At 33.9% G+C, this 21,820-nt stretch overlaps 1 protein-coding gene across 1 annotated transcript in view; it reads left to right on the top strand.

Annotated features, from left to right (window-relative positions):
* The window catches only part of LOC150104475 (LIM domain kinase 1-like), a 390,472-nt gene extending 371,740 nt beyond the window's left edge, over positions 1-18,732 (top strand). The window contains exons 12-13 of the mRNA XM_090395560.1: positions 7,599-7,753; positions 14,435-18,732. Coding sequence (XP_090251686.1) covers positions 7,599-7,753; positions 14,435-14,696 — 417 coding nt within the window. The 3' untranslated portion in view covers positions 14,697-18,732. The remainder of the gene's footprint in view (positions 1-7,598; positions 7,754-14,434) is intronic.
* The last annotated feature ends 3,088 nt before the right edge of the window (positions 18,733-21,820 follow it).

The following is a 21,820-nucleotide window of genomic DNA, read 5'->3' as shown; positions in this document are numbered from 1 at the left end:
TGTACAATCCATGACCATACATATGTTGTTGTTGTCTGCATGCTACAGATTCGGTGTGCTCGGCCGCATATTCTCACAAGCGACTGTACGAGATATGGAACTTTGCTAAACGGGACGCAGACAGCTATCCTCCTCACCAACAGAGCTGCACCTCACCATGATGTCACTTTGTGTAACTGTTGTTTCATCCCCGATTTTGTCCGATTTTGGAAATGGATTAATTCCAAAACCAGTAACGAGAATAATCTGAAACTGTAGTCCAAATAAATAATATATAATTATGTTACTACTTACTTTTAATGAGATGGTTCAGCTTCTCGGCCTTTGCAGAGTTGCTGGATATCTGGCTCAATATTGATCAACTTCAATCGAAGATCGGCACACATGCTAAGGCAATTTCTGTATTTTGTTTTTATTTGAAAGAGTGATAAAAATCCTTTCTCACAAAGAAAGGTTGTAGAAAACTGCATGACGATTTTCAGTGCTTCTTCAGATAATTCGGGAAATTCACTTCTTCTCACTGAAGGTGAGATCCAGAATCAAGCCAAATCAAGATCACAGAATTTCATTTCAAGCCCACTGTCACTTGAAAGCTCATTTAACTGCTCTTTTTTCAATAACAAAAAGTGGGTCTCGTGACTATAAGCCTGAAATAGATCTCGAACCTACAGAAATTTCTTATACAAGTTATTCGGAAAATATGTTTCAAAATTCTGTTTCATAATTTTGAGGTGGTCACAAACCCTTTCCAGAAACTCAGAATCAACAAAAAGATCATTCTCCACTGAAAAGGATTCCAGTGTTGGAAAAGGTGCAAATTATCTGTCTTTTACATAACTGATGCACAACACCAGTTTTGTTTTGTTTTTCCTGAATGTTTATTTTGTCGTAGGCATGAAGAACTGTTAAAGAATTTCCCTGAAGAGAGAGATTTAGTTCATTTAATTTCGAAAAAAAAATGTCTGAAAGATAGGATAGTGTTGATAACCATGCTTCGTCAACAAGGAGTGATGCAAAATTAGAATTATGTTCATTTACAAACAATAAAACTTCATGTCTTAATTGAAATAAGCTTGTTTATTTTGTACTTCGCCCCTGGAAAATCCAGCAAATTTTAGAATGATGCAAAAGTTGTATATGCGCATAAAAAAGTTGTATGTTCACTGTCCATTTCTAAGATAGGATAGTGTTGTTAACCATGCTTCGTCAACAAGGAGTGATGCAAAATTAGAATTATGTTCATTTACAAACAATAAAACTTCATGTCTTAATTGAAATAAGCTTGTTTATTTTGTACTTCGCCCCTGGAAAATCCAGCGAATTTTAGAATGATACAAAAGTTGTATATGTGCATAAAAAAGTTGTATATTCACTGTCCATTTCTTCGCAGAATACTGAAAATAACTTGTTATTTAGCGGTCAAGCCTGAATAAAATTAACTAGCCTTATAACGTTGTGTAGCACAGTTTTAAATTCTGGTGGCATTCCTTTGGAGGCCAACCTTTCCCTATGTATGAAACAATATACCCAATTCATATCTGGAGCCACTTCCTTACACATCCAGTTATTCGGGATGACATAGTTCCACAAAACAGAATATCATCATGAATGTTGTTCTCATGTGCATATCTTACGTAGCATATTAACTGCGCATCATCTGTAACATCAGTAGTCTCGTCTATTTGTAACGCATAATAAGGGCTCTTCTTAACTCTTTTGATTACCTGAGATTCTACATCACCTGTCATATCATTAATTTGGGACCTACAGTGTCATTCAAAGAGGAGTCAAATCAACCTCTTTTAGTAACTTGTTGTCAAACATAGTTTTTACCACATCTTTTATTATTGGAAGTAATAAATTTTCCTTGATAGAATGAGGTTTCGCTGTTTTCACTATGTGCAAACTTAAGAGATAGATGCTTCCAGTGCCTTGCTATTAATCAAACCCATGGCCGAAACTACATATTTCCCATGATTTAATGTCACCACTGAAATTGGCGTGTTTTTTTTTTTTTTTTTTTTCAATATGCTTATTTTTTACATTACAGTGTTTAGTTTCTAAATGTCGGAGTTCCGCAGGTTTCATGCACTCGTTCGACAACACTTCATAACACAAAACACATTGAGGTTTCTGTTCACTTTCATCTCCACGACAAGTAAACCCGAATAGCAAATATGAACTGTTATGTTTCCTACTGTATTTTTTCTTTGAACTGCTTGTTTCTTCTGCTTTAATAGTATCAGATTTACTTGCCATGTATCACAATTAGGATTAGCATCACCTGTTTCATTTGCTCTTCTTTTCAAAGTCACTTTTCTTTTCTTAGTCACTTTTCCATTATTAAAAAACGTTTCCGAAAAATATATAAATACTTGGGTTAACTCACGACACACTTTTTGTCCAAGTATCACTTAGCACTTCTGAAGGTATACTGAGCCTTGGTTGAAGGAGGAAAACCTTCAGTAATAAAAATCAATAAACAACAAGCAATTGGTTGAAATGTAGATAACACATGTTCAAATCTTCAAATCTGACAGAACAGCAAGGGAAGGTGGAAGCAATGAAACTATACTGTTGTTCACTTCACCCCTCTTATTATTCGTCATTGTGCTGCTACAAATTATTGTGGTGCCAGAATGACGAGTAATAAAATAGGGGGTGAAGTTGAGAAACACAGCCTTAGACGATAGAAATATAAGATCTGATAATGTTAGTTTTGACAAGTAACAGACTGATTTGGAGGAAAATTGTAGATATGAAGTTAATAATGAAGTAAATTTTTCATGTAGTACTATCATATCCTGTCCCTTGAGAGTACATGTCAGGAATTTGATGATGAGGCACCAAATTAGGACTTTACATCTTTTTTCCATTACAATTTGAAATGTTTCAATTACTCATTGTCAGGAATTTGATGATGAGGCACCAAATTAAGACTTTACATCTTTTTTCCATTACAATTTGAAATGTTTCAATTACTCATTGTCATGTGTAAACTGTAACATGTTGTTTGTTCTGCAGCTGGTAGTTTAAAATCGATAAAATATTATCCTGATAAGTACCCTCCAGCTGCATATACTGTTTATAGTTCATTATATCGGTTTATAGTTCATTATAGATATATAATGAACTATAAACCGTTTGATTATGACAAGCTTAAGAGGAACTTGAAGTAATGCCATTTCATAAAATTCTGCTAGGAACGATGTTAGCAATTCATTGGAGGTTATTGGGGGGGGTCTGAAGGAAGCAATATCAGAATACATACTGCATGTTAGGAAGATAGGATTGGTTAAGAGTTGAAGCTAGATAACTAGGAGACCTCTACATAGTCTTTTAAGAAATCCGAAGAACCAACTGTGACTTCTGACCTATTATCCAATTCTTACCTTCTTGTGGTGCACCTCATTAGTATTTATCTACCTTGATATTGAACAAATGAGGATGGACTAGCAGTTTGGGATTTAGCCACTCAAATTGTATTTGTACAATATAAGAATTTCATGTGGACTTGGACATCACTTGGTTAAACAAGATCCACACTGTTCTTGTTCAGAGAACAAGAGTCAACAACCCCTTTCACTCAATGCTCAACATTATGTGCATCCAAAAGGAAGGGTGTTTTGCATTATGGGATAATATAGCAAGATACTTCAGGTGCCCACTTTGTTTGCTTACATTTGGATAAAGAACTAAACAAGAATTTAATTTCTCTGCAAGTATAATTTACATTGTAACCAAGTGAAAAACTTTCTGTAACTATCTCTGATTCAGAGGTGATACGGATAAGGTGATAATTATGGTGATATGAATACACTTTTTTTGCTACTTGTATATGAGAAATACTGTACATGATTTCTGCATTAATTCTGTCTTGATGTCTTTCTGGGTCTGGGTAGTTACCCTCCTTTGATGCACAGCATTATGCAATTCCAAAAGGAAGTGTACTGTGAATTATGTGATACTAAAGCAAATGATGTAAAATCATCAACTTCTATGTGGGGTGGGGCGGGGCGGCTAGAAAGTTCTGATAAACACCTAGAACAAAAATGATGTTAAAGCAACTGGTATAACCACAAGAAAGAACATACTAGTAGCAGAGTTATGAAGGTAATAACAGAAGACCTCTAACTTATGTTCTTATATTTTTATATCCTTGTATGTTCTTTCTGGTGGTTATATCAGTTGCTTTAATATAATTTTTGTTCTAGGTGTTTATCAGAACTTTCAAGCCCCCCGCTATAAATGCAAGTAGCCTAGTCGTGAAGATATTTCACTCACAGACTTTCTTTGCTTACACTTGGATAAAGAGTTAAATGAGAAATATAATTTGCTTGGAAGAAAATTGGAAATTAGGAATGATGTAAACTTTTCAAGTAAAACTTTACTATTCTTTCTACCAAGTTCTTCTCTTGTTCTTTAGTTAGAACAGTATTTCTTCCTAATCTTTTCGTCATCTTCTCTATCCTTAAATGGTTCCTCAATGTTCTTCTAGGTACTCCATAGCGTTCTGATGCTGCACATTATGATAGTTGTCCTCTTTGCACAGCTTTCATAGCTGCTTCTAGTCTTTCATCAGTCTCCAAAGACCCCATTTCTTCTTAACTTCTGACATTTTCAGAGCCCTTTAACAATAAAATAAGTAACTATTATGAGCAATCACCAAAAAATAAAATCATAAATTACAGGAGTTTAATAAGGCCCATCTACAAATTTACTGGGCCTAATTTACTACCGCGAACTAGATTAGATCAGGTCTATTTTCACGTAAAATATGAATTCAAATCAATTAAAAAAACATTTTTTATCATAAAACTGAATGTTGAAAGAACAATTTAAATATAAAAACATTACGAAAAGAACAATATTTTTAATTAAAACTTACGAATTATTGCAGCATAATATTATTAAACGGGAAGACACAACCACTTCCCACTAAGGTCTAGGTCAAACTGGCACAATACAGTCATTAGACAGCATGGCACCATTGATTTGCCATTGTTTATTGTGTACTATGTGTGTATAAGAAATCAAACCAGCACAATTTACCGTAAATGTGATTTTTTTTTTTAAACGGGCATTATTAGATGCTGGGCCTTATTTACCTCAGGTACCTTAGTGTCGTTAACAGTGACCCCTGATAATAAGAAGAGCCGACAGTATTTGCCAGAGTATTTAATATTTGGATTTATATCATCATTTACCAATGAAACAATGCCTATGTGCCTATTCTATGAATTATTATTTTTATCATCATCATCAAATTCCGGACAGGTACCCTCAAGGGGGTGTACAGGATATGATAGTACTACATGATTTTTTTAAGTCATTACTAACTTCCTATCTACAATTTTCCTCCAAATCAGTCTGTTACTTATGAAGACTCCAACATTATCAGATCTTATATTTCTATCGGCTAAGGCACTTTGTACGGTATCAATCCACCTATATCTTGGTCTTCCTCTGAGTCGTTTTTCCTGCCAACCTGAGAGAGAACACTTGTTTTGCTAATCTTTGCTTGCCCATTCTGTTTAAGTGACCATTCCACCTGAGATTAACTCTGCTAACGCATTCATGGATGCTGACAATGTCAAGTTCTTTCCTAATATCCTCATTTTTTATATGATATTGCCATTGATGCCATCTGTTCATGCCTCTAGTCTTTCTCAGGACTCTCATATCTGCAGTTTCTAGTCTTTGGTCAAGTGTTTTACTTCTGACCCAGCTCTCAGATCCATAACTGGTTTAAAACTGTTTGAACACTGTCTTGTATACATATAATTTAGTGTTCCGACTAATTTCTCTCTTATTTCATTTGAATTTATTCAATTGATTTCCTACCATACCGCCTTTGTTGATTCTGTTGTCTATTTCCATATTTAATTTACCATCTTCACTAAAAATCGTGCCTAAGTAGCTGAAATGTTTTACTTGTTCCACGGGTTCTCCGTTCACAATGCAGTTGACATTTTCAATGAATCTACCTATTTTCATTGTCTTTGTCTTTTTATTGCTGACCTTCATACCATATCTAATACAACAGTTATTCAATTTTTCCCAAAATATTTTTGTATGTCTGACAATCATTTCCTACTCTGCTATTTAGATCCCCAACAAGGACCAACTTTTCGTTTTTCATTGTGTCAGTTGCTTTCTCTAGAGCCTCAAAAAATTCCTCCACTTCTACCATAGTAGAATCTTCTGTGGGACGATGGGCACAAATAAGTCTCATTGTCCAATTCCCCATTCTGATATTTGCCCACATCACTCTACTTGAGACTGCCTGTCATTCAAGATTAGCCTCGTATTTTGTGTTCAATACTATGGCTACTCCTTCTTTTCCATGATTGTTATTGCCTGAAAACATTTTGTATTTATTGCTCAGAAAGATCTCACCAGTTTTTGTCTTTTTTGTTTCACTCACCCCTATTATGTCGATCTGGTACTTATCTAATTCCTGAGCTAGCTCCATTTCTTTGCCCTTCAGGCTTCTTATGTTGATAGTACCGATCTTTAACTCTGGTGATGTTGAGTTGGGGTGTGCTTTCAGAGTTGTTCCAGTAGCTGACTTTTCACTGTTCGCCCTGGTTCCCTGACGAAAACAATGGGGGCCTTGTGTAACTGGGCGATACACAAGGCCCAGTTACACAAGGCCCCCCATTGTGTAACTGGGCGATACTCCAGCCGGCATAAAATTTTGTCATGTTGTACCATCATTTTGTATATTGGTTTAAGCCAATAAGAATACAAGTTGGTCGGCTAAATCACAGATTGCTAGCCCATTCTCGTTTGTTCAGTATCCAGGTAGATACCCAACAGGGTGCACCACGAGAAGGTGAGGATTGGACATTAGGTCAGAAGCCCTGGTCGGTTCTCTGCATTCCTTTAAAGGCTATGTGGAGGTCTCCTCTCAGTTATACAGCTTTGACCCTTAAGCACCCCTTATTATTTTGTTATTATTATGCCTATTAAAGGAATTATTTTAAATTGAGAATTTTTTTATGATGACATTTATTCATTCATTTATATGAGGGATCAAGGATTCCATGAATGGGTCAATGGCTATAAAAAGTTTGCTGTTCCCTGCGCTAGACTGTGTAACATACAATTCTGGTCAGTTCCCAACATAAAGAAAGCTTCAAGATAGAGGTAGCAAATTAGAAATCAATCAGTATCTCACTCTGATGTTACCAATATTAGAGAATGATAAAATTCTGCAATAGGTGGATAAGAATATGTTACTCTATGGGGAAACAGCATGGTTTGTGAAGAGTGAGTTATGCTTTAATGATTTTCTCACTTTTTGTAATGGAGTGACAATTGACTTAGATAGAGGAGATGGCTACATTGATGACTCGAATAGATGGGGATGGAGTAGTTATGTAGTGAGGCAGAATGCAGAAGGTGGCTTGATTCTAAAACTAGTAAGAAGAGAAAGTTGCAAATAATATATCTCATCATCTAAAGAAAGTTTGGTTTTTATTTTTATTCCATCTTTAATTATTTTAATTGTCTAGGATGCTTACATTGTTAATTATTTTAATTATCTGGGACTCATTCTTCAACATTATATTTCATCCTGTCATTTTTTTCAGATTATTGGAAGAGTGCAAGCAGATCCTGATTACCTACCTAGAAGTTCTGATTTTGGCCTCAATACTGCTATATTTCGGGAAAAATTTTGTAAAAATTGTCCAAGGCCATTTTATAAAATAGCTTTCTTATGCTGTGAACTTGATCCTGAGAGACGGTAAGTACATTGACATTTAAAATATTATTAGAGTTCTGTCCTTTTTTTGTTATATTGTACAAGAAAGGAGAAGAAATTAGGAAACAGAATGAAATTCACTAAACATATCCTGACATTATTAAGAAAATGCTGATGATTCTTGTTATTCAGTATACAGTATATCTCAAAAGAATTATTCTTGTATTATTTGTCTTCATAAAAATCCTTTCTTTCTTTTATTATTATTATTATTATACAGACTTTTCCATGGAATCCCTGGACTCGAACTGTTACACAGCTTCATCTCTACATCAAACCCATAAAACTAAAAACTCTTTTAGTGACACATTTCTATCTTTTCCCTTCTTTTCTACTTATCAAACAATTTCTGCAACCCACAAATCCTTAATCTCTCTTCATAGGAAGCAGTCTAGAGACTACTTGCCTCTGTATCATCTTTCTTGTCCACAAGAAACCCAGATTCACAGTAATCCAGATGTCATCTTTTCTTGTCAACAGTAATCCAGATGTAATCTTTGCTTGTCAACATGTTCTTTGATAATCAAGTGATCCTGGTGAGCTACTTTGATTACTCTTGTAATACCTCCTCAGTCTGGAGTTGAGGTCTATCAGAATAGTACACAGCTTATATTCTTTTCATCCCAAAGTGAGTAATCTGATGCTTTTCCACAATGAACTGCTACCTGTTATCATTAGCTCATACTTTCAGTCTATTTAAATCATTCTCTATTTAAGTTCTCTGCATCATGCTGATTAACTATTGTTCTGCTCATTTTTGCATCATGCAAACAATTCAGTATTTTCCTTCAAATCATTTCCTATATTTCAATCTCTTGTGGCAAATCACTATGTGCCTGTCTTCTGGAAAATCAGAAAATCATCATCAAAACATCATTCATCATCAAACATCATCAACAAATTCCTGCCTTGTACCCTCAAGGGGTGTACAGGATATGATAGTACTACACAAAAAAATTTACATCATTACCAACTTCCTATCTACAGTTTTACTCCAAATCAGTTACTTGTAATTACTAATAATTTGTTACTTGTCAAGAAAACTAATTTCTTGACAAGTAACAAATCTGGCGATTTGTTACTTGTCAAGAAATTAGACTCCAACATTATCAGATCTTATATTTCTATCGTCTAAGGCACATTGTACAATATCAATGCACCTATATCTTGATCTTCCTCTGGATCTTTTTCCTGCCAACCTAGCAGAGAATACTTGTTTTGCTAACCTTTCCTTTTCCATTCCACTTAAGTGACCATACCACCTGAGATCAGCTCTGCCAATGCATTCCTGGATGCTGACAATATCAAATTCTTTCCTAATATCCACATTTTTAATATGATATCGCCATTGATGTCATCTGTTCACGCCTCTAATTTTTCTCAGGACTCTCATATCTGCAGTTTCTAGTCTTTGATCGCGTGTTTTACTTCTAACCCAGCTCTCAGATCCATAAGTTAAGATTGGTTTGAACACTGTCTTGTATACAGCTTTTGGCTAATTTTTCTCTTATTCCATATAAATTTATTCAGTTGACTTCCTACCATACCAACTTTGTTGATTCTGTTGTCTATTTCCATATTTAATTTACATCTTCACTAAAAATCATGCCTAAGTAGCTAAAATGTTTTACTTGTTATATAAGTTCTCCATTCACAATGCAGTCCATATTTTCAATGTTTCTGTCTATTTTCATGGTCTTTCTAATGCTGACCTTCACACCATATCTATTACAACATTTATTCAATTTAGTCAGGGAATCTTGCAGACTTGTAGAGGATTTATTTAGAAGCATAATATCATTCACACGAAACAAAGATTAACACCTCCAATTTGATATCAGGTTTAATACCACTTTCCTTCATAATGTGATCCATATAAATAATGAAAAAGAGAGGGGATAATGTATATCCTTGTCTCATGCCAGATTTAATATTAAACCATCTTCTTGTACTTCCTTCAATTCTAACTGCTGACTTACAACTCAAATAAAGACTAAGTATTGCTTGATATAATGCCCCATTGACACCATATAACTGTAGAATATTGAATAGCTTCTCTCTTGGCACCTTGTCATATGCCTTTTCCAAATCGATAAAACTTAAATACAGATCTTTGTTATATTCCCATGCTTTCTCAACAATCTGTCGTAAAGTGAACATCTGATCCTGACAGCCTCTATTTGGCCTGAATCCAGCTTGTTCTTCACCAAGCTTTTCTTCCATAATTCTTCTCAACCGTTTCTCAAGTATACTTGCATAAATCTTGCCCAGAACACTCAGTAGGGAAATACCTCTGTAATTCTCACATTCAGTTTTATTTGCCTTTTTATATATGGGCACTATTAGAGCTCTACTCCAATCATCAGGAATTTGTCGCTCTGTTCAGGCATTCTGAACTATGCAATACAGCCACTGTATGACTTCTATACCACCATACTTCGGCATTTCTGGTCGAATATCATCTACTCCTGCTGCCTTTCCACATTTCAAGCTTTTGATGGCTTTTTCTACTTCAAGTATAGATATGTATTCCTGACTACATGCCTGGCATTTTTTTTTTTACCACTGTGTTGTCATCACTGCTTGTTTCATTTAGCAATTTTTCAAAGTCATTACTCCATACTTCAAGGATATCTTTTTCTCCCGTTTTCATGTCATCTTTATCATCTCTAACTCCTTTTACAGCACTCTTTCCTCCATTTTGTAAGCTTCTTCAACAACCTCCAGAATATCTTATCACCTTCTTGATATTTATTTTCTATGTTCTTGCCAAATTCCTCCCATGACTTTTGTTCAGCTAGTTTTATACACTGTTTAGCTTTCTTACATTTGTCTCTGTATTCTCTAAGAGCACAAGCTGACTTATTTGCCTGTAACTTTTTATATGCTTTCTTCTTTTCCTTCACTGCCTCTTTAACTTCCTCTGTCCACCATGGAGTTCTAATTTTTCTATCCTTGCAGACAACTTCACCACATGCCTCTCTAGCTGAATCAATCAGGATTTTCTTCAAGGTTTGCCACTGAATCTCCTAGGTTTGGTTCCTGTTCTCAAACTCTTTCATTTTTTCTTCAATAATCTTTGTGTATTTTAGTCTACTGTTCACATCTGAGAGCTGCTCAACTTTTATTCGCTTTAAAACTTTCTTACATGTCATTCTTTTCAATATGAAATTCAATTTTATCCTGCTCAAGACTAAATAGTGATCACTTCCAATTTCAAATCCTTTGTACACTCTGGTGTCCTGCACCAGGGAGAAAACATCACTATCAACAATAACATAGTCAATGAGACTTTTCTTATTCCTTGCCTCTTCTCTCCATGTGAATTTGTGCACATTTTTATGTTGGAACATGGTGTTAGTAATAACCAGTCCATGTCCTGAGCAGAAATCCAATTGCTTTGTAAGACTACCATACTTGTTGCAAGTCTCTGGTCACTTATAATACTGGAAACCATGTTCGAGCGACTAAACATGAACTTTTTCATGAAGTTTCATTGGATTAGGTAAAAACATATAAAAAAAAAAATTATAAAGATTAATAAAAGTAGGGAAAAAAAATCTTTAACCCACGTACAGTAGGTGGGTTAATCTGTCTTAACTTACAACCGTTTATGTATGTGGGGAATTACATTAAAAAATGCTTAATTATATGATGCAGTTAAATCTTTCAATGCCAGAAACATCTTTGTTTTGTTATTCTTTGAAGGTACTTGTAGCATAACTATAAACAACAAAATTACCCGATAACTACCTTTCCTTTAGTGTTACACGGTGATCTGCATTCATTTTACACAAATTATGGACTTTACAACTGTGCTATAAATAATTATTTTAATTTCTCGACATTTCGACCTTCATATTAAGGTCATCATCTGGAGTATGCACATATATATACAGAGACTAAATTACGTTTCACATAGTATGCTGAAGAGACAATGATTTGATCAACAATTATTCTACTGACCTTGCCTGTAGTGAAAATAAAATGAAATAAAATAAATTAACTACATAAAAGCTATATTCTATTTAAGACAACTTCAGAGAAACATTCTTTCATATTACAGTGAAAATTATGTCCTAATTTAACATGACAATTGTTATATTAGATTTAGGATCTTGGATCGCTTCAGGCTTCAAAATAACTGAAGAAAGGTTAACTACAGTGTTGGTTTGTAGTTTTGGTTTGGACGCCTCTTAGGAAGAAAGGTTAAGTGGGTAGAATCTGTGCCTTCCATATGTTTAGAATTTTTAGACCATCATTATTGTTAAGATTAGGGTAGTTGATAAGAATCTCACAGGCTTCATTAAATTTATGTTCATACCATGTTTTGGTGTGGTGTAAACAACAGGTGCTTTTCCAGTCAATTCTATGTGAAGTGTTCAGGGCATGATCAGAAAGATCAGCTTGACCATAGTTATTATATTTAATGTATTGTTTATGTTCCTTTTTCTGATAGGAATTGTGCGTCCTGTTTCCAGAATATAGGGCACATTATTGGAGCAATGAATATGGTATACCCCAGGGTGAGCCAGTGGAGGGAGTGAATCCTCAGATCTGCTGAGTAATTTCTTTAATTTTGCAGGAGGTTTAAAGGTGCCTTTAAGGTTGCATTTTTTGTAGTATTCTGTTTATTTTGTTTGATATCCCTTTAATGTATGGAATGGTTACAGTTTTATTATCGTCTTGTTTACTTTTGTTTTTAAGTGACGTCTTGTACAGAATTTTGTTGATAGTATTTTGGCTGTAACCATTTTTTAGGAAGGTATTGCTGATAACTTTTTAATTCATCTTTAAGTTCTTGTTCATTGGAGAAAATCTTCAAAGCCCCTGTTTTTAAGTGTATTAATGACCCCTAGTTTTTGTGTTTGGTGGTGGTGGTAGGAGTTTTTGTGTATATATTTGCCAATATGTGCCGGTTTCCGGGTAAACAGTGAAGGAAAGACTGCCAGAAGGAAGACGTGACAAGTATATCTAGAAACGGAAGTGTGTTCTGCTTTTCAGTCTAAATTGTGAATTGTTTGTGTTATTTGTTTAAGTGGCTGAGGAAAGTGTCTGGTGGCCATGGGGTCAGATAGCGAAAATATCATCAGCGTATCTAAGCCAGAATTTGGGTTTTAAAGGAGAGGAATCTAGAGCACGTTGTTCAAAATGTTCCATGTAAAAGTTAGCAATGGGGGGGGGAGATAATGGTGAGCCCATGGCTGTGCCTATTTTGTTTCCTGGATATGATTCACAGAGTTGTCTGTAATTCTCTCAAGGATATCCCAAATATCTGGTTTCAAACAACTTGAAAGTTCAGATTTTAAATTCATGACCTGCTTTTGAGCATAAGCTGAGTTGTTTCTTTTAGCCTGAATCTGTTCTCTTGGTAATGCTTTCTCCATGCGGTGGTATATTCTCTTTGCGCATATACTACATTCTGGCTATTTTGTGTGTCAAAACACTTTCTATCTATAAAAAGAAGTCATAGTAATAGGCTCACCATTATCCTCCCCCTATTGGTAACTTTTACATAGAACATTTTGAGCAACGTTCTCTAGATTCCTCTCCTTTAAAAACTAAAGTCTGGCTTAGATACATTGACAATGTTTTCACTACCTGGCCCCATTGCCGCCAGACACTTTCCTTGGCCACCTAAACACAACACAAACACATACAATTCACAATTGAGATTGAAAAACAGAACACACTTCCCTTTCTAGATACACTTGTCACACGTCTTTGTTCTGGCAGTCTTTCCTTCACTGGTTACCAGAAACTTGCACATACTGGCCAATATATGCGAGGGTAGTCTGAAAAATTCTCGGCCTCGACCATAGATGGCAACACTATTGCACAATTTTTTTTTTCTTCTAAGTTGGTAAATCTGTCATAAGCATCCATGTGAAACTGCAAGTCATTCTATCAAGTACTTTGTTTTATACAGCTGTCTGAAGCAAAAGTGTTGTCTGTATCTATCCCTTGAAATGGATAAAATTTAGTATCATGCGGTTTTAAAATTCTTTGTAAAAGAAGGTTTAACTTCAAAAGAAATTCATTAAAGTTTATGGATACTCTTCTCCTTCGTTTTTGACCATTAAGAAATGCGCTGCCGAGTTTAAACGTGGTTGTACCAGCATTGAAGATGATCCACGTGAAGGACGTCCAAAAAAGTGAAACAACACCAGATATCATTGATCAAGTGCACAATATGGTATTGGCTGACTGGTGAGTCAAAGTGTGTGAAATTGCTTACTATAGGCATTTCAAAAGAACGTGTAGGATATATTTTGCATGAAGAATTTCATATTGCATTATGAAAAATACACCTCTCTGATATTTCAAGTTCCTTAGAACTTGAAATATCAGAGAGGTGTATTTTGTACTGAGCCATGAATGTTCCTGTAAATATGTCTAGTACATATATTTCATTAATAATGAAATATATTCATTAATTATTACCATTGTAACAAACTATTGAAAAGTCCTGACCAAAGCCCCTTGCAGCACCATAATGTCAAAAGTATTTCACTTGATAGATTATTCATTATAACAAATTATTTTTGTTTCTCTTTGAGTTTTGGTTTGCTGTCGAGTAAACGTAAATTCATAAAAATACATTTGTTGTCTTTTATGTCATATTAACTGAGTTGTTTTTTTTTTTTTTTTTTTTAAATTTAGGCCTCCATTTGAACAAATTGAGACTTGGCTGCAAGTTATGGCTATTCATTTTGCAGTTGGGGCAGTGTTACCGAATGATGTTGTAAGTGAAATATGTAACTACAGAAGAAGAACATCACCTCATTCCTCTTCAGAATCTACTCCAGAAGCTCACACTCCTGAGCCTCATTATCCACCTTTACGTACTATTAGTGAACAAGGTCCAGAATCTCCACCTGAATCTCCTAATATAGCTCCAAACAGAGATTTATCTGAGTTTTAAGCACAAGTTTGTTCATTTCTTGTTGCTATCCAAACTGTTCAAATGATATTTGAAACTTTCATTAGTATAAAGTTTCAAATATCATTCATTATTTATATACAGGGTGTCCAGGCTAGAGGTATCAAAAATAATGGCTTATAATGTGAGAACCACTCGTATTTTCTCTAAAGCTCAGTCGATAGGAAATCTCTCTCTGAGATTTGTTTTGTCACACTTTCAAGGTCACTAGTGCACATACACAAAAATGGCATAAGAACAGCTATTCCTGGAAGTTGGATCGGAAGAGGAGGTCCAACTTCTTGGTTGCCTAGATTTCCGGATATGACTCCATTGGACTTTTTTGTATTTTTTGCTTTTGTGTGTACCAGAGAAAAGTTCAAGATTTGAAACAGTATATCATTGCAGCAGTTGCTCTAATAACATTGGCAAGAGCTCAAGTATCGTTTTGACATCTGTCGAGCTACAAAATGTGCCATTGTTAAACTTTGCTAACCTTCATAAAAACTTGGTTAGTTACTCTGTATAATAACAAAAAATTATTTTAATAAACCTTTAGATATATCAGGGCATATTATCCATTAGGCACACTGCCTAGGGCTTACAAAAACAGGATTAACAAAAAATTTTACACGAATTGGGAAGAAAAACAAAATTTCAAAATAAAGATATTTTATATTTTCATGCACAAAAATTATGAAACGAAACTTTCAAAATTAGAATTAGGTTTATTAAACAACAATTCTTGAAATCATAAACAATTGTGAATCACATTTTCTAAAAAAAAACATTCACATTTGTTACATAAAAATCACAATCAACATAAGATTGGTTATTAAAGTATATTTATTTTGTGGAAATTTTAATTCGCAAATTCTCTTATAATTTTGTCATGGGCAGCTGTTTTTAATATTCACTTCCTATAGAAAGTACTCATAAAGATGATAATTTTGACTGAGATAATCCAGATCGCAAATGATTTTTTATATACGATTTAATGTTGAAAATGCTCATTCACCTTCTGCATTCATCTCCAAAATTGATAAATAAATTTCAAGTGCAACATTTGTATTCAGGAAGTTTGTTACCATATTTCGTTCAATTTGTGCTGACAATAATTCTGATACTGCTTTGCACTTTAGAAATAATTCAGAAAATAATAAACATTTGTTGACAAATAGAATCTTCTAAATCTTGATTATATATGTGGATTAGAGTCTTTGCTTTGGAAACAGTTTCACTTTCTGACAATGATTTATCAATAAGAAAGTCTATTCAGTTCACCTTACCACACCCATATTAAAATACGAGGGAAGGATGTGCAAGGGTTAAGGAATCAGAAAAATTTACGACTTCCGGCTTTTAATAGATATGCATGTTTTGAGGTCAATAGGACAGTTTTTGGTATGTCTGTCTGTCCGTCCCTAGTGGTATGTTTTGGGGTGAGGTAGGAAGTCAAATACAAGAGTGCCTAGGGCCTACAAAAACCTTAATGTGGGCCTGAGATGTGTGTATTTTTGTATACCTCTAGCTCGGGCATCCTGTATATGTATAGACATACGTATATAGAATACATTCATACAGTAATTCCTCAATTTTTATTTTATCTATTATTATTATTATTTTTTATGTGGCCCCTACCCATGAAAGGTTTATTTGTAAACCCATAATTCATGTAACATGTACAAGTTACGTGTACTTTCTATAAGTTCATTTTCATAAAACGATTTTCCTTTGAAGGAAGAGTAAGGACATAAACCACATAAAAGTCAGGAACAATACTTTTTTTCTTTCTTTCGAATCTATTTATATTTTATATCACTCCTGCATTGATCCTCCCACTTTTCATTATATGAGAAATGGGGTCGATTGCTAACGATTAATTTTATCTCGCATTTAATAAGAAATATTTGTGGTACAATGTGTTGTCTTTGAAGAAAGTCATAGTTGATTAATGGAAAGCTCTTTTCCATTTGTCTGTTATCAACAAACTCACTCCCTCCCCTTTCTAATTTCTGTTGCTAGTTAGAAAACTTTTTATGACGGTTTTGAACGAGTTATTCTTAAATTATTATTTTTAAACTGCGTTCATAGCCCTGTCGGAACAAAGAACGATAGGTAGTGTGCCCTTTTGGTAAAGAACCGACGAGGAATTCTATGTGGGCCTTTTTAGTTGAAGGTAGTAGCAGGTTGTTTTTTTCTTTCTAAGAATTTTTTTCTTAATTTTATTGATTTTAATTTTTTTTTTATTTTCTACATTCCAGAAACCCTGCTGTAGAGACCAAACATGGAACTTTTTCAAGCCACTTCAGGGCTCCGATAAATAGAGTGGTGGTCGCACACTGGAAGATGGAATTCATCTCCTGCCTAAAGACATCACAAACATCCATGCTCATGATGAGATTCAAACTTGCAGCCTGTTTGTTGGAGAATGGCTACGCTAATCACTCGGCCAACCAGAGTGGAAATTCCACTTTTTTGCAGTGGAAGAGTAATTTGCTGGTCCAATAATTTAAGTTTTGTAGATTTGGAAAAGACACATGACAAGATACCAAGAGAAAAGATGTTCAAAATCCTACAGTAATATAGCGTAAATGGGATATTAAATTGAGCATTTCATAGTTTATATTTGTGTTGTAAGCAAGCAGGAATATGATTTGATGTTAAGTGATATATGAGACAAGGATTCACATCATCTCTTCTGTTATTCATCATCCGTAGATCACATTATGAAGGAAAGTGGCATTAAATCTGATATAAAAATTGGAGATGTTAATCCCAGCTCTTTACTTTATGCAGATCATATACTCCTAAATAAATTCAGAACAAGTCTGCAGAATTCAGTTTAGTTAGGGAATTCTGCTGACTTGTTCTGCTGTAAAAAAACTTTGAAAATCAGCAGTAAACGACAATATATTCAAAATAGGCAGAAGCATTGAAAACATCAGTTACATCCTGAATGGAGTACTTATAGAACAAATAAAACATTTCATCTATTTAGGAACAAGTTTTAAAGATGACAAATTAAATATAAAAATAGACAACAGAATTAACAAAGCTGGTATTGTAGGGGGCCAATTAAATAAATTTAAATGGAATAAGAGAGAAATCGGTCAGAACACTAAACTTGCTGTATACAATACAGTGTTCAAACCAGTTTTAAGTCGTGGATCTGAGAGCTTGGTTAGAGTTCTGAGAAAAACTGGGGAGTGAGGCAGATGGCATCAACAGCAGAACCATTTTAAAAATGAGAATATTGGGATGTAATTTGACATTGTTGGCATTCAAAAAGGGAAGCGGAGGTTGGCAAAACAAATAAACTTTTTTTAAAGGATGGCAGGGAAAAAACTCAGAGGAAGACCAAGATCTAGGTAGATCGACATAATAAGTAGTGCTTTAGAAGACTCTGAATATTTGATTTCTGACAGATAAAAAATTAATTTAGAGGATGATTATCAATAGGAAGTTAGTAATGGTATAACCTTTCATGTGTAGTACTATCATAATTCCCTATACAGGAATTCTGTTATAAAAAGTGAATAAATTACTAAGGAATAACCTGACTTTCACATATCTTTGCTGCCCTCCTCCCCCTTCCAATCTACCCTATAGATATAAAATGATAAGCATTTTTATGTAATGTTTTTTTGTCCGGCTTCTTAATATAACATATATTTAATAGTAATTAATAATAATAATAATAATTTGGTGTGGGTAGTGTAATTATTTTTATATAAAAAATTTGAGGAAAATAATACATTTTTTTTAAATAGAAAAATATTAAACGTTGCACTATTTTTATATAATACATTTTTTTAATAGAAAAATATTAAACATTGCACTATTTTTATAGATATATGACAAAGCTAATATTGAACAAAAATGGCTGTTTTCAAGTCTTAACAAGTAGTGCAACATGAGGGCAACTCGGAAGTAGTGCAACAACAAGGTGACTCGAAAGTAGTGCAAGAAGAGGCAACTCGCGGCAAAGGTGGAGCAAGCTCGGAGCATCTGATCCCAAAATAACCAGCTCCAGAGAACCGGCTTACCAGCCCGGAACTGGGGGGTTGGACGCCGGGGGGGGGACCTTTTCGAGTCATCAGAATTCAAAGAGAACTGGCCTACCAGTCCGGAACTTGGGGAGGTTTGGGCGAGGGGGGGGGCAGGACCACCCCTTAGAGTCATCAGAATTCGAGGAGAACCAGCCTACCAGTCCGGAACATGGGGAGGTTGGGTGTGGGGGGGGGTAGCTCCCCCTAGTGTAGTATAATTTTATCTATCCATTTCCAAATTCTTTCTTTGACTAACTTTTTCCATACCTTTACCATTTGAGCCTCCGTAGCTCAGTCAGTTTCGACACTGCCCTTTGGTTGGAATGACCTGGGTTCAAATCCCATCTAGCACTCGGAGAACCTTTACCATGAGACTGAGAGAATCTCATGTGGAGGTAAAGTTTTTTTTTCTCCCATAAACTCAGGTTTTTCATCCCTCAGAACAGGCAAACTGGCCATTAGAACGCATTCCATTAATATACATAATACACTGGCCTCATAGCCTGAGTTGCTTCAGCTGTAAATCTAAATAAACCAAATCAAACTTTACAATGACATTCCCATGTGGAAAATTGTTTCTCTTTTTGGAAATTGTTCTTCATCACGCAGCTTGCCCTAGTTAATTTTCATTATTGTTAGTTTAAACATATATTTTAAAAAATGCAATTAAAACTTTAGAGCAGTTTGGACCATGATACTGTACTTTATTGAACTTTGATGTCATTGTTGATTCTTCAGTTCTGTTACTTGTGCCTGTAACTTTTGAATTCATACTGAATGTGTCCTTGATATTTCAGTAAAAATTTATGAATTTGTAAAATAAGTGTTCTATTATAATAATTTTTTATTGAAATGTTTACTGACATTTCTGTTTGTAAAAAAATTTCTTGGATGCTAAGGAGGTAATATTCATAATATCTCTATGCCAAGAAAAATTGCAGGTCAGAGTTATCTCAACAAGAGAAATCCCATTGTGTCTAGAGATTTGGGTGTTCAAATTAAGTCTAGAAAGTTTTTTTAACCAAGAACCCTATTGAGTTTTATGAAACTTCCTGGGATTATCAGGATCCTGTTTCAGAATGGTTTTGTGAGATCAAACTATTTTTCATTTGTCTATTCATAATTATGTAATTATAAATAGAACATAAATAGAAATAATCCCATTTTTATCATAAGAAATATTTTTCTGCCTTTTAATGCAAGCATTGAAAAATAAAAACGTATATGTAAGCTTTTTTATATACATTTTTAGATTTTTTTTTTCTGACAAAATGCAATCTAAAAATGGAAACCTTTGCTAAAATGTTTCCTTGTTTGTTAATAGTATCTGCACATCTGTCTGTCACTAATGTTTTTAAATGAATTGTTTATTTACGTTAGTCTTTTCATTTGGAAAGGTAATATGAACTTACTAGCAGAATCCATCCATCAGTGCACTTCACATCAGTTATTCAAGAAGAGAAAGGATGTGTTTACATGCATGATTTTCATTGCATTTGGCATTGTTTCCATAATTTTTTGTTATCTGGATAACAAATATGAAAATGGTCATGGACAGTCATAAATAGATGCATTTTGTAGTAGTATTCTTGTATAGTAATATCATTTTTTTATCCCAACATTTGGACCTATAACTGTTTTATCTGTTACTATATAGATATAATTTTTTTGTTTGGTTTAATTCTTCCACTAAACCTGGTCTGATTTAAAGTAAAATTGAGATGGCTGATCACATTTGAGCAGAGATCCTAAATAACATTTTCATACAGTTCAGTCCATCCAAAACAGAGTTATTACTTTTGCACCATTTCAGAACATTTGGTAAATTTTAATAAGGGAGAAAATCAATTAAAATTCCACAACTTGTCTTAAGATATTCTTATGTTTTGGCAGACAAAATAAATCCAATTCTACATATTTTGCGAAATGCACCTAAAAATCAGACCATTAGTGGCATAATTGTGATGTGAATAGTCAAAATGAAGATAATTGTTTTTAAATGCTTATATATGAAATTGCAATGATAACATATATTTTGATAAATATTGTTTTATGTATGTTCTCTTCTTATATCTTACAGTTGTTAATTACATAATTGTTCATATATTGACGACATTACCTCTTTTCACTGTTGAATATACATATTGTCTGTGTAAAATATATAACTATTTTTCTACATATTTTTGAAAGAATATAATGTTGAAATGTGCCATCCCTTAATAAGTGTTTTGTAAATTAGCCTTTGTTAAAGTTTTGTTGAACAACATTGTTATTCACTCATTTTATATGAAAGCATATTTTGTCCATTTTATAAACATTCCACAATTGTAGAATAGCAATTTTGTGATATTTATTTTCTTCTAAAAGAAGTTTTGCATTTATATCATTAGTGCTCTTTATAATAAACATTGTTTTCATCCAGTTACAGGAGAATTGGATGAAAAAATTTATTTTATTATTGTTTTTTTTAATTGTTTGTAATATATCACTCGCTTCAGAAAACTAATAGAGTTAAGATTTCATTTAATGTACAACTAAATCATTTTTTTTTTTAATTTACAAAATGTGAATATGTGAATAATTAAGATTTTGTTTTTATAGCAATAAGCTTTACTTCAGTTTTCATTTTAAATTTGTAAAAGAGTGTTACATAACTGGTAAATGTACCATTTTGTGTAACATATCTTTGAGCTTTGCACGTTTTATTTTTTTTTTTTTCTATCTTTAATATACATCTTTGTAGTTATGATGAAGAAAATGTACATTGAAGAGCCAGATTTACTATCTTCTCTGCATGACATATTGCTCTCCCATTGTCTACAAACAAACTACATGATTGCTGAAAGATTTAAGTTTTCCAACAAAAAAAAATGCTAAACTATTCTTCTAACACTGCATTCATTCTGTATATTTCCTATATGAAATTAGAATTTATAAAAAGAATTCTGTACTTCTGATGCCTTCCCATTATCACCAATGTACTCGATAACTTATTCACTTCAAGACAAAGTGCTTACACCAATGTTTACCTCCATTCTCTCTCCTGGCATAAACACATCACATCAATAGCCTCCT

The sequence above is a fragment of the Typopeltis vanoorti genome, chromosome 7 (genome assembly GCF_054136105.1).
Source record: "Typopeltis vanoorti isolate ZY-2024b chromosome 7, IOZ_Tvanoo_1.0, whole genome shotgun sequence".
Classification (NCBI taxonomy): domain Eukaryota; kingdom Metazoa; phylum Arthropoda; class Arachnida; order Uropygi; family Thelyphonidae; genus Typopeltis; species Typopeltis vanoorti.
Note: the sequence above shows the minus strand (reverse complement) of the source record. Positions and strands in the feature narration are given on the sequence as shown.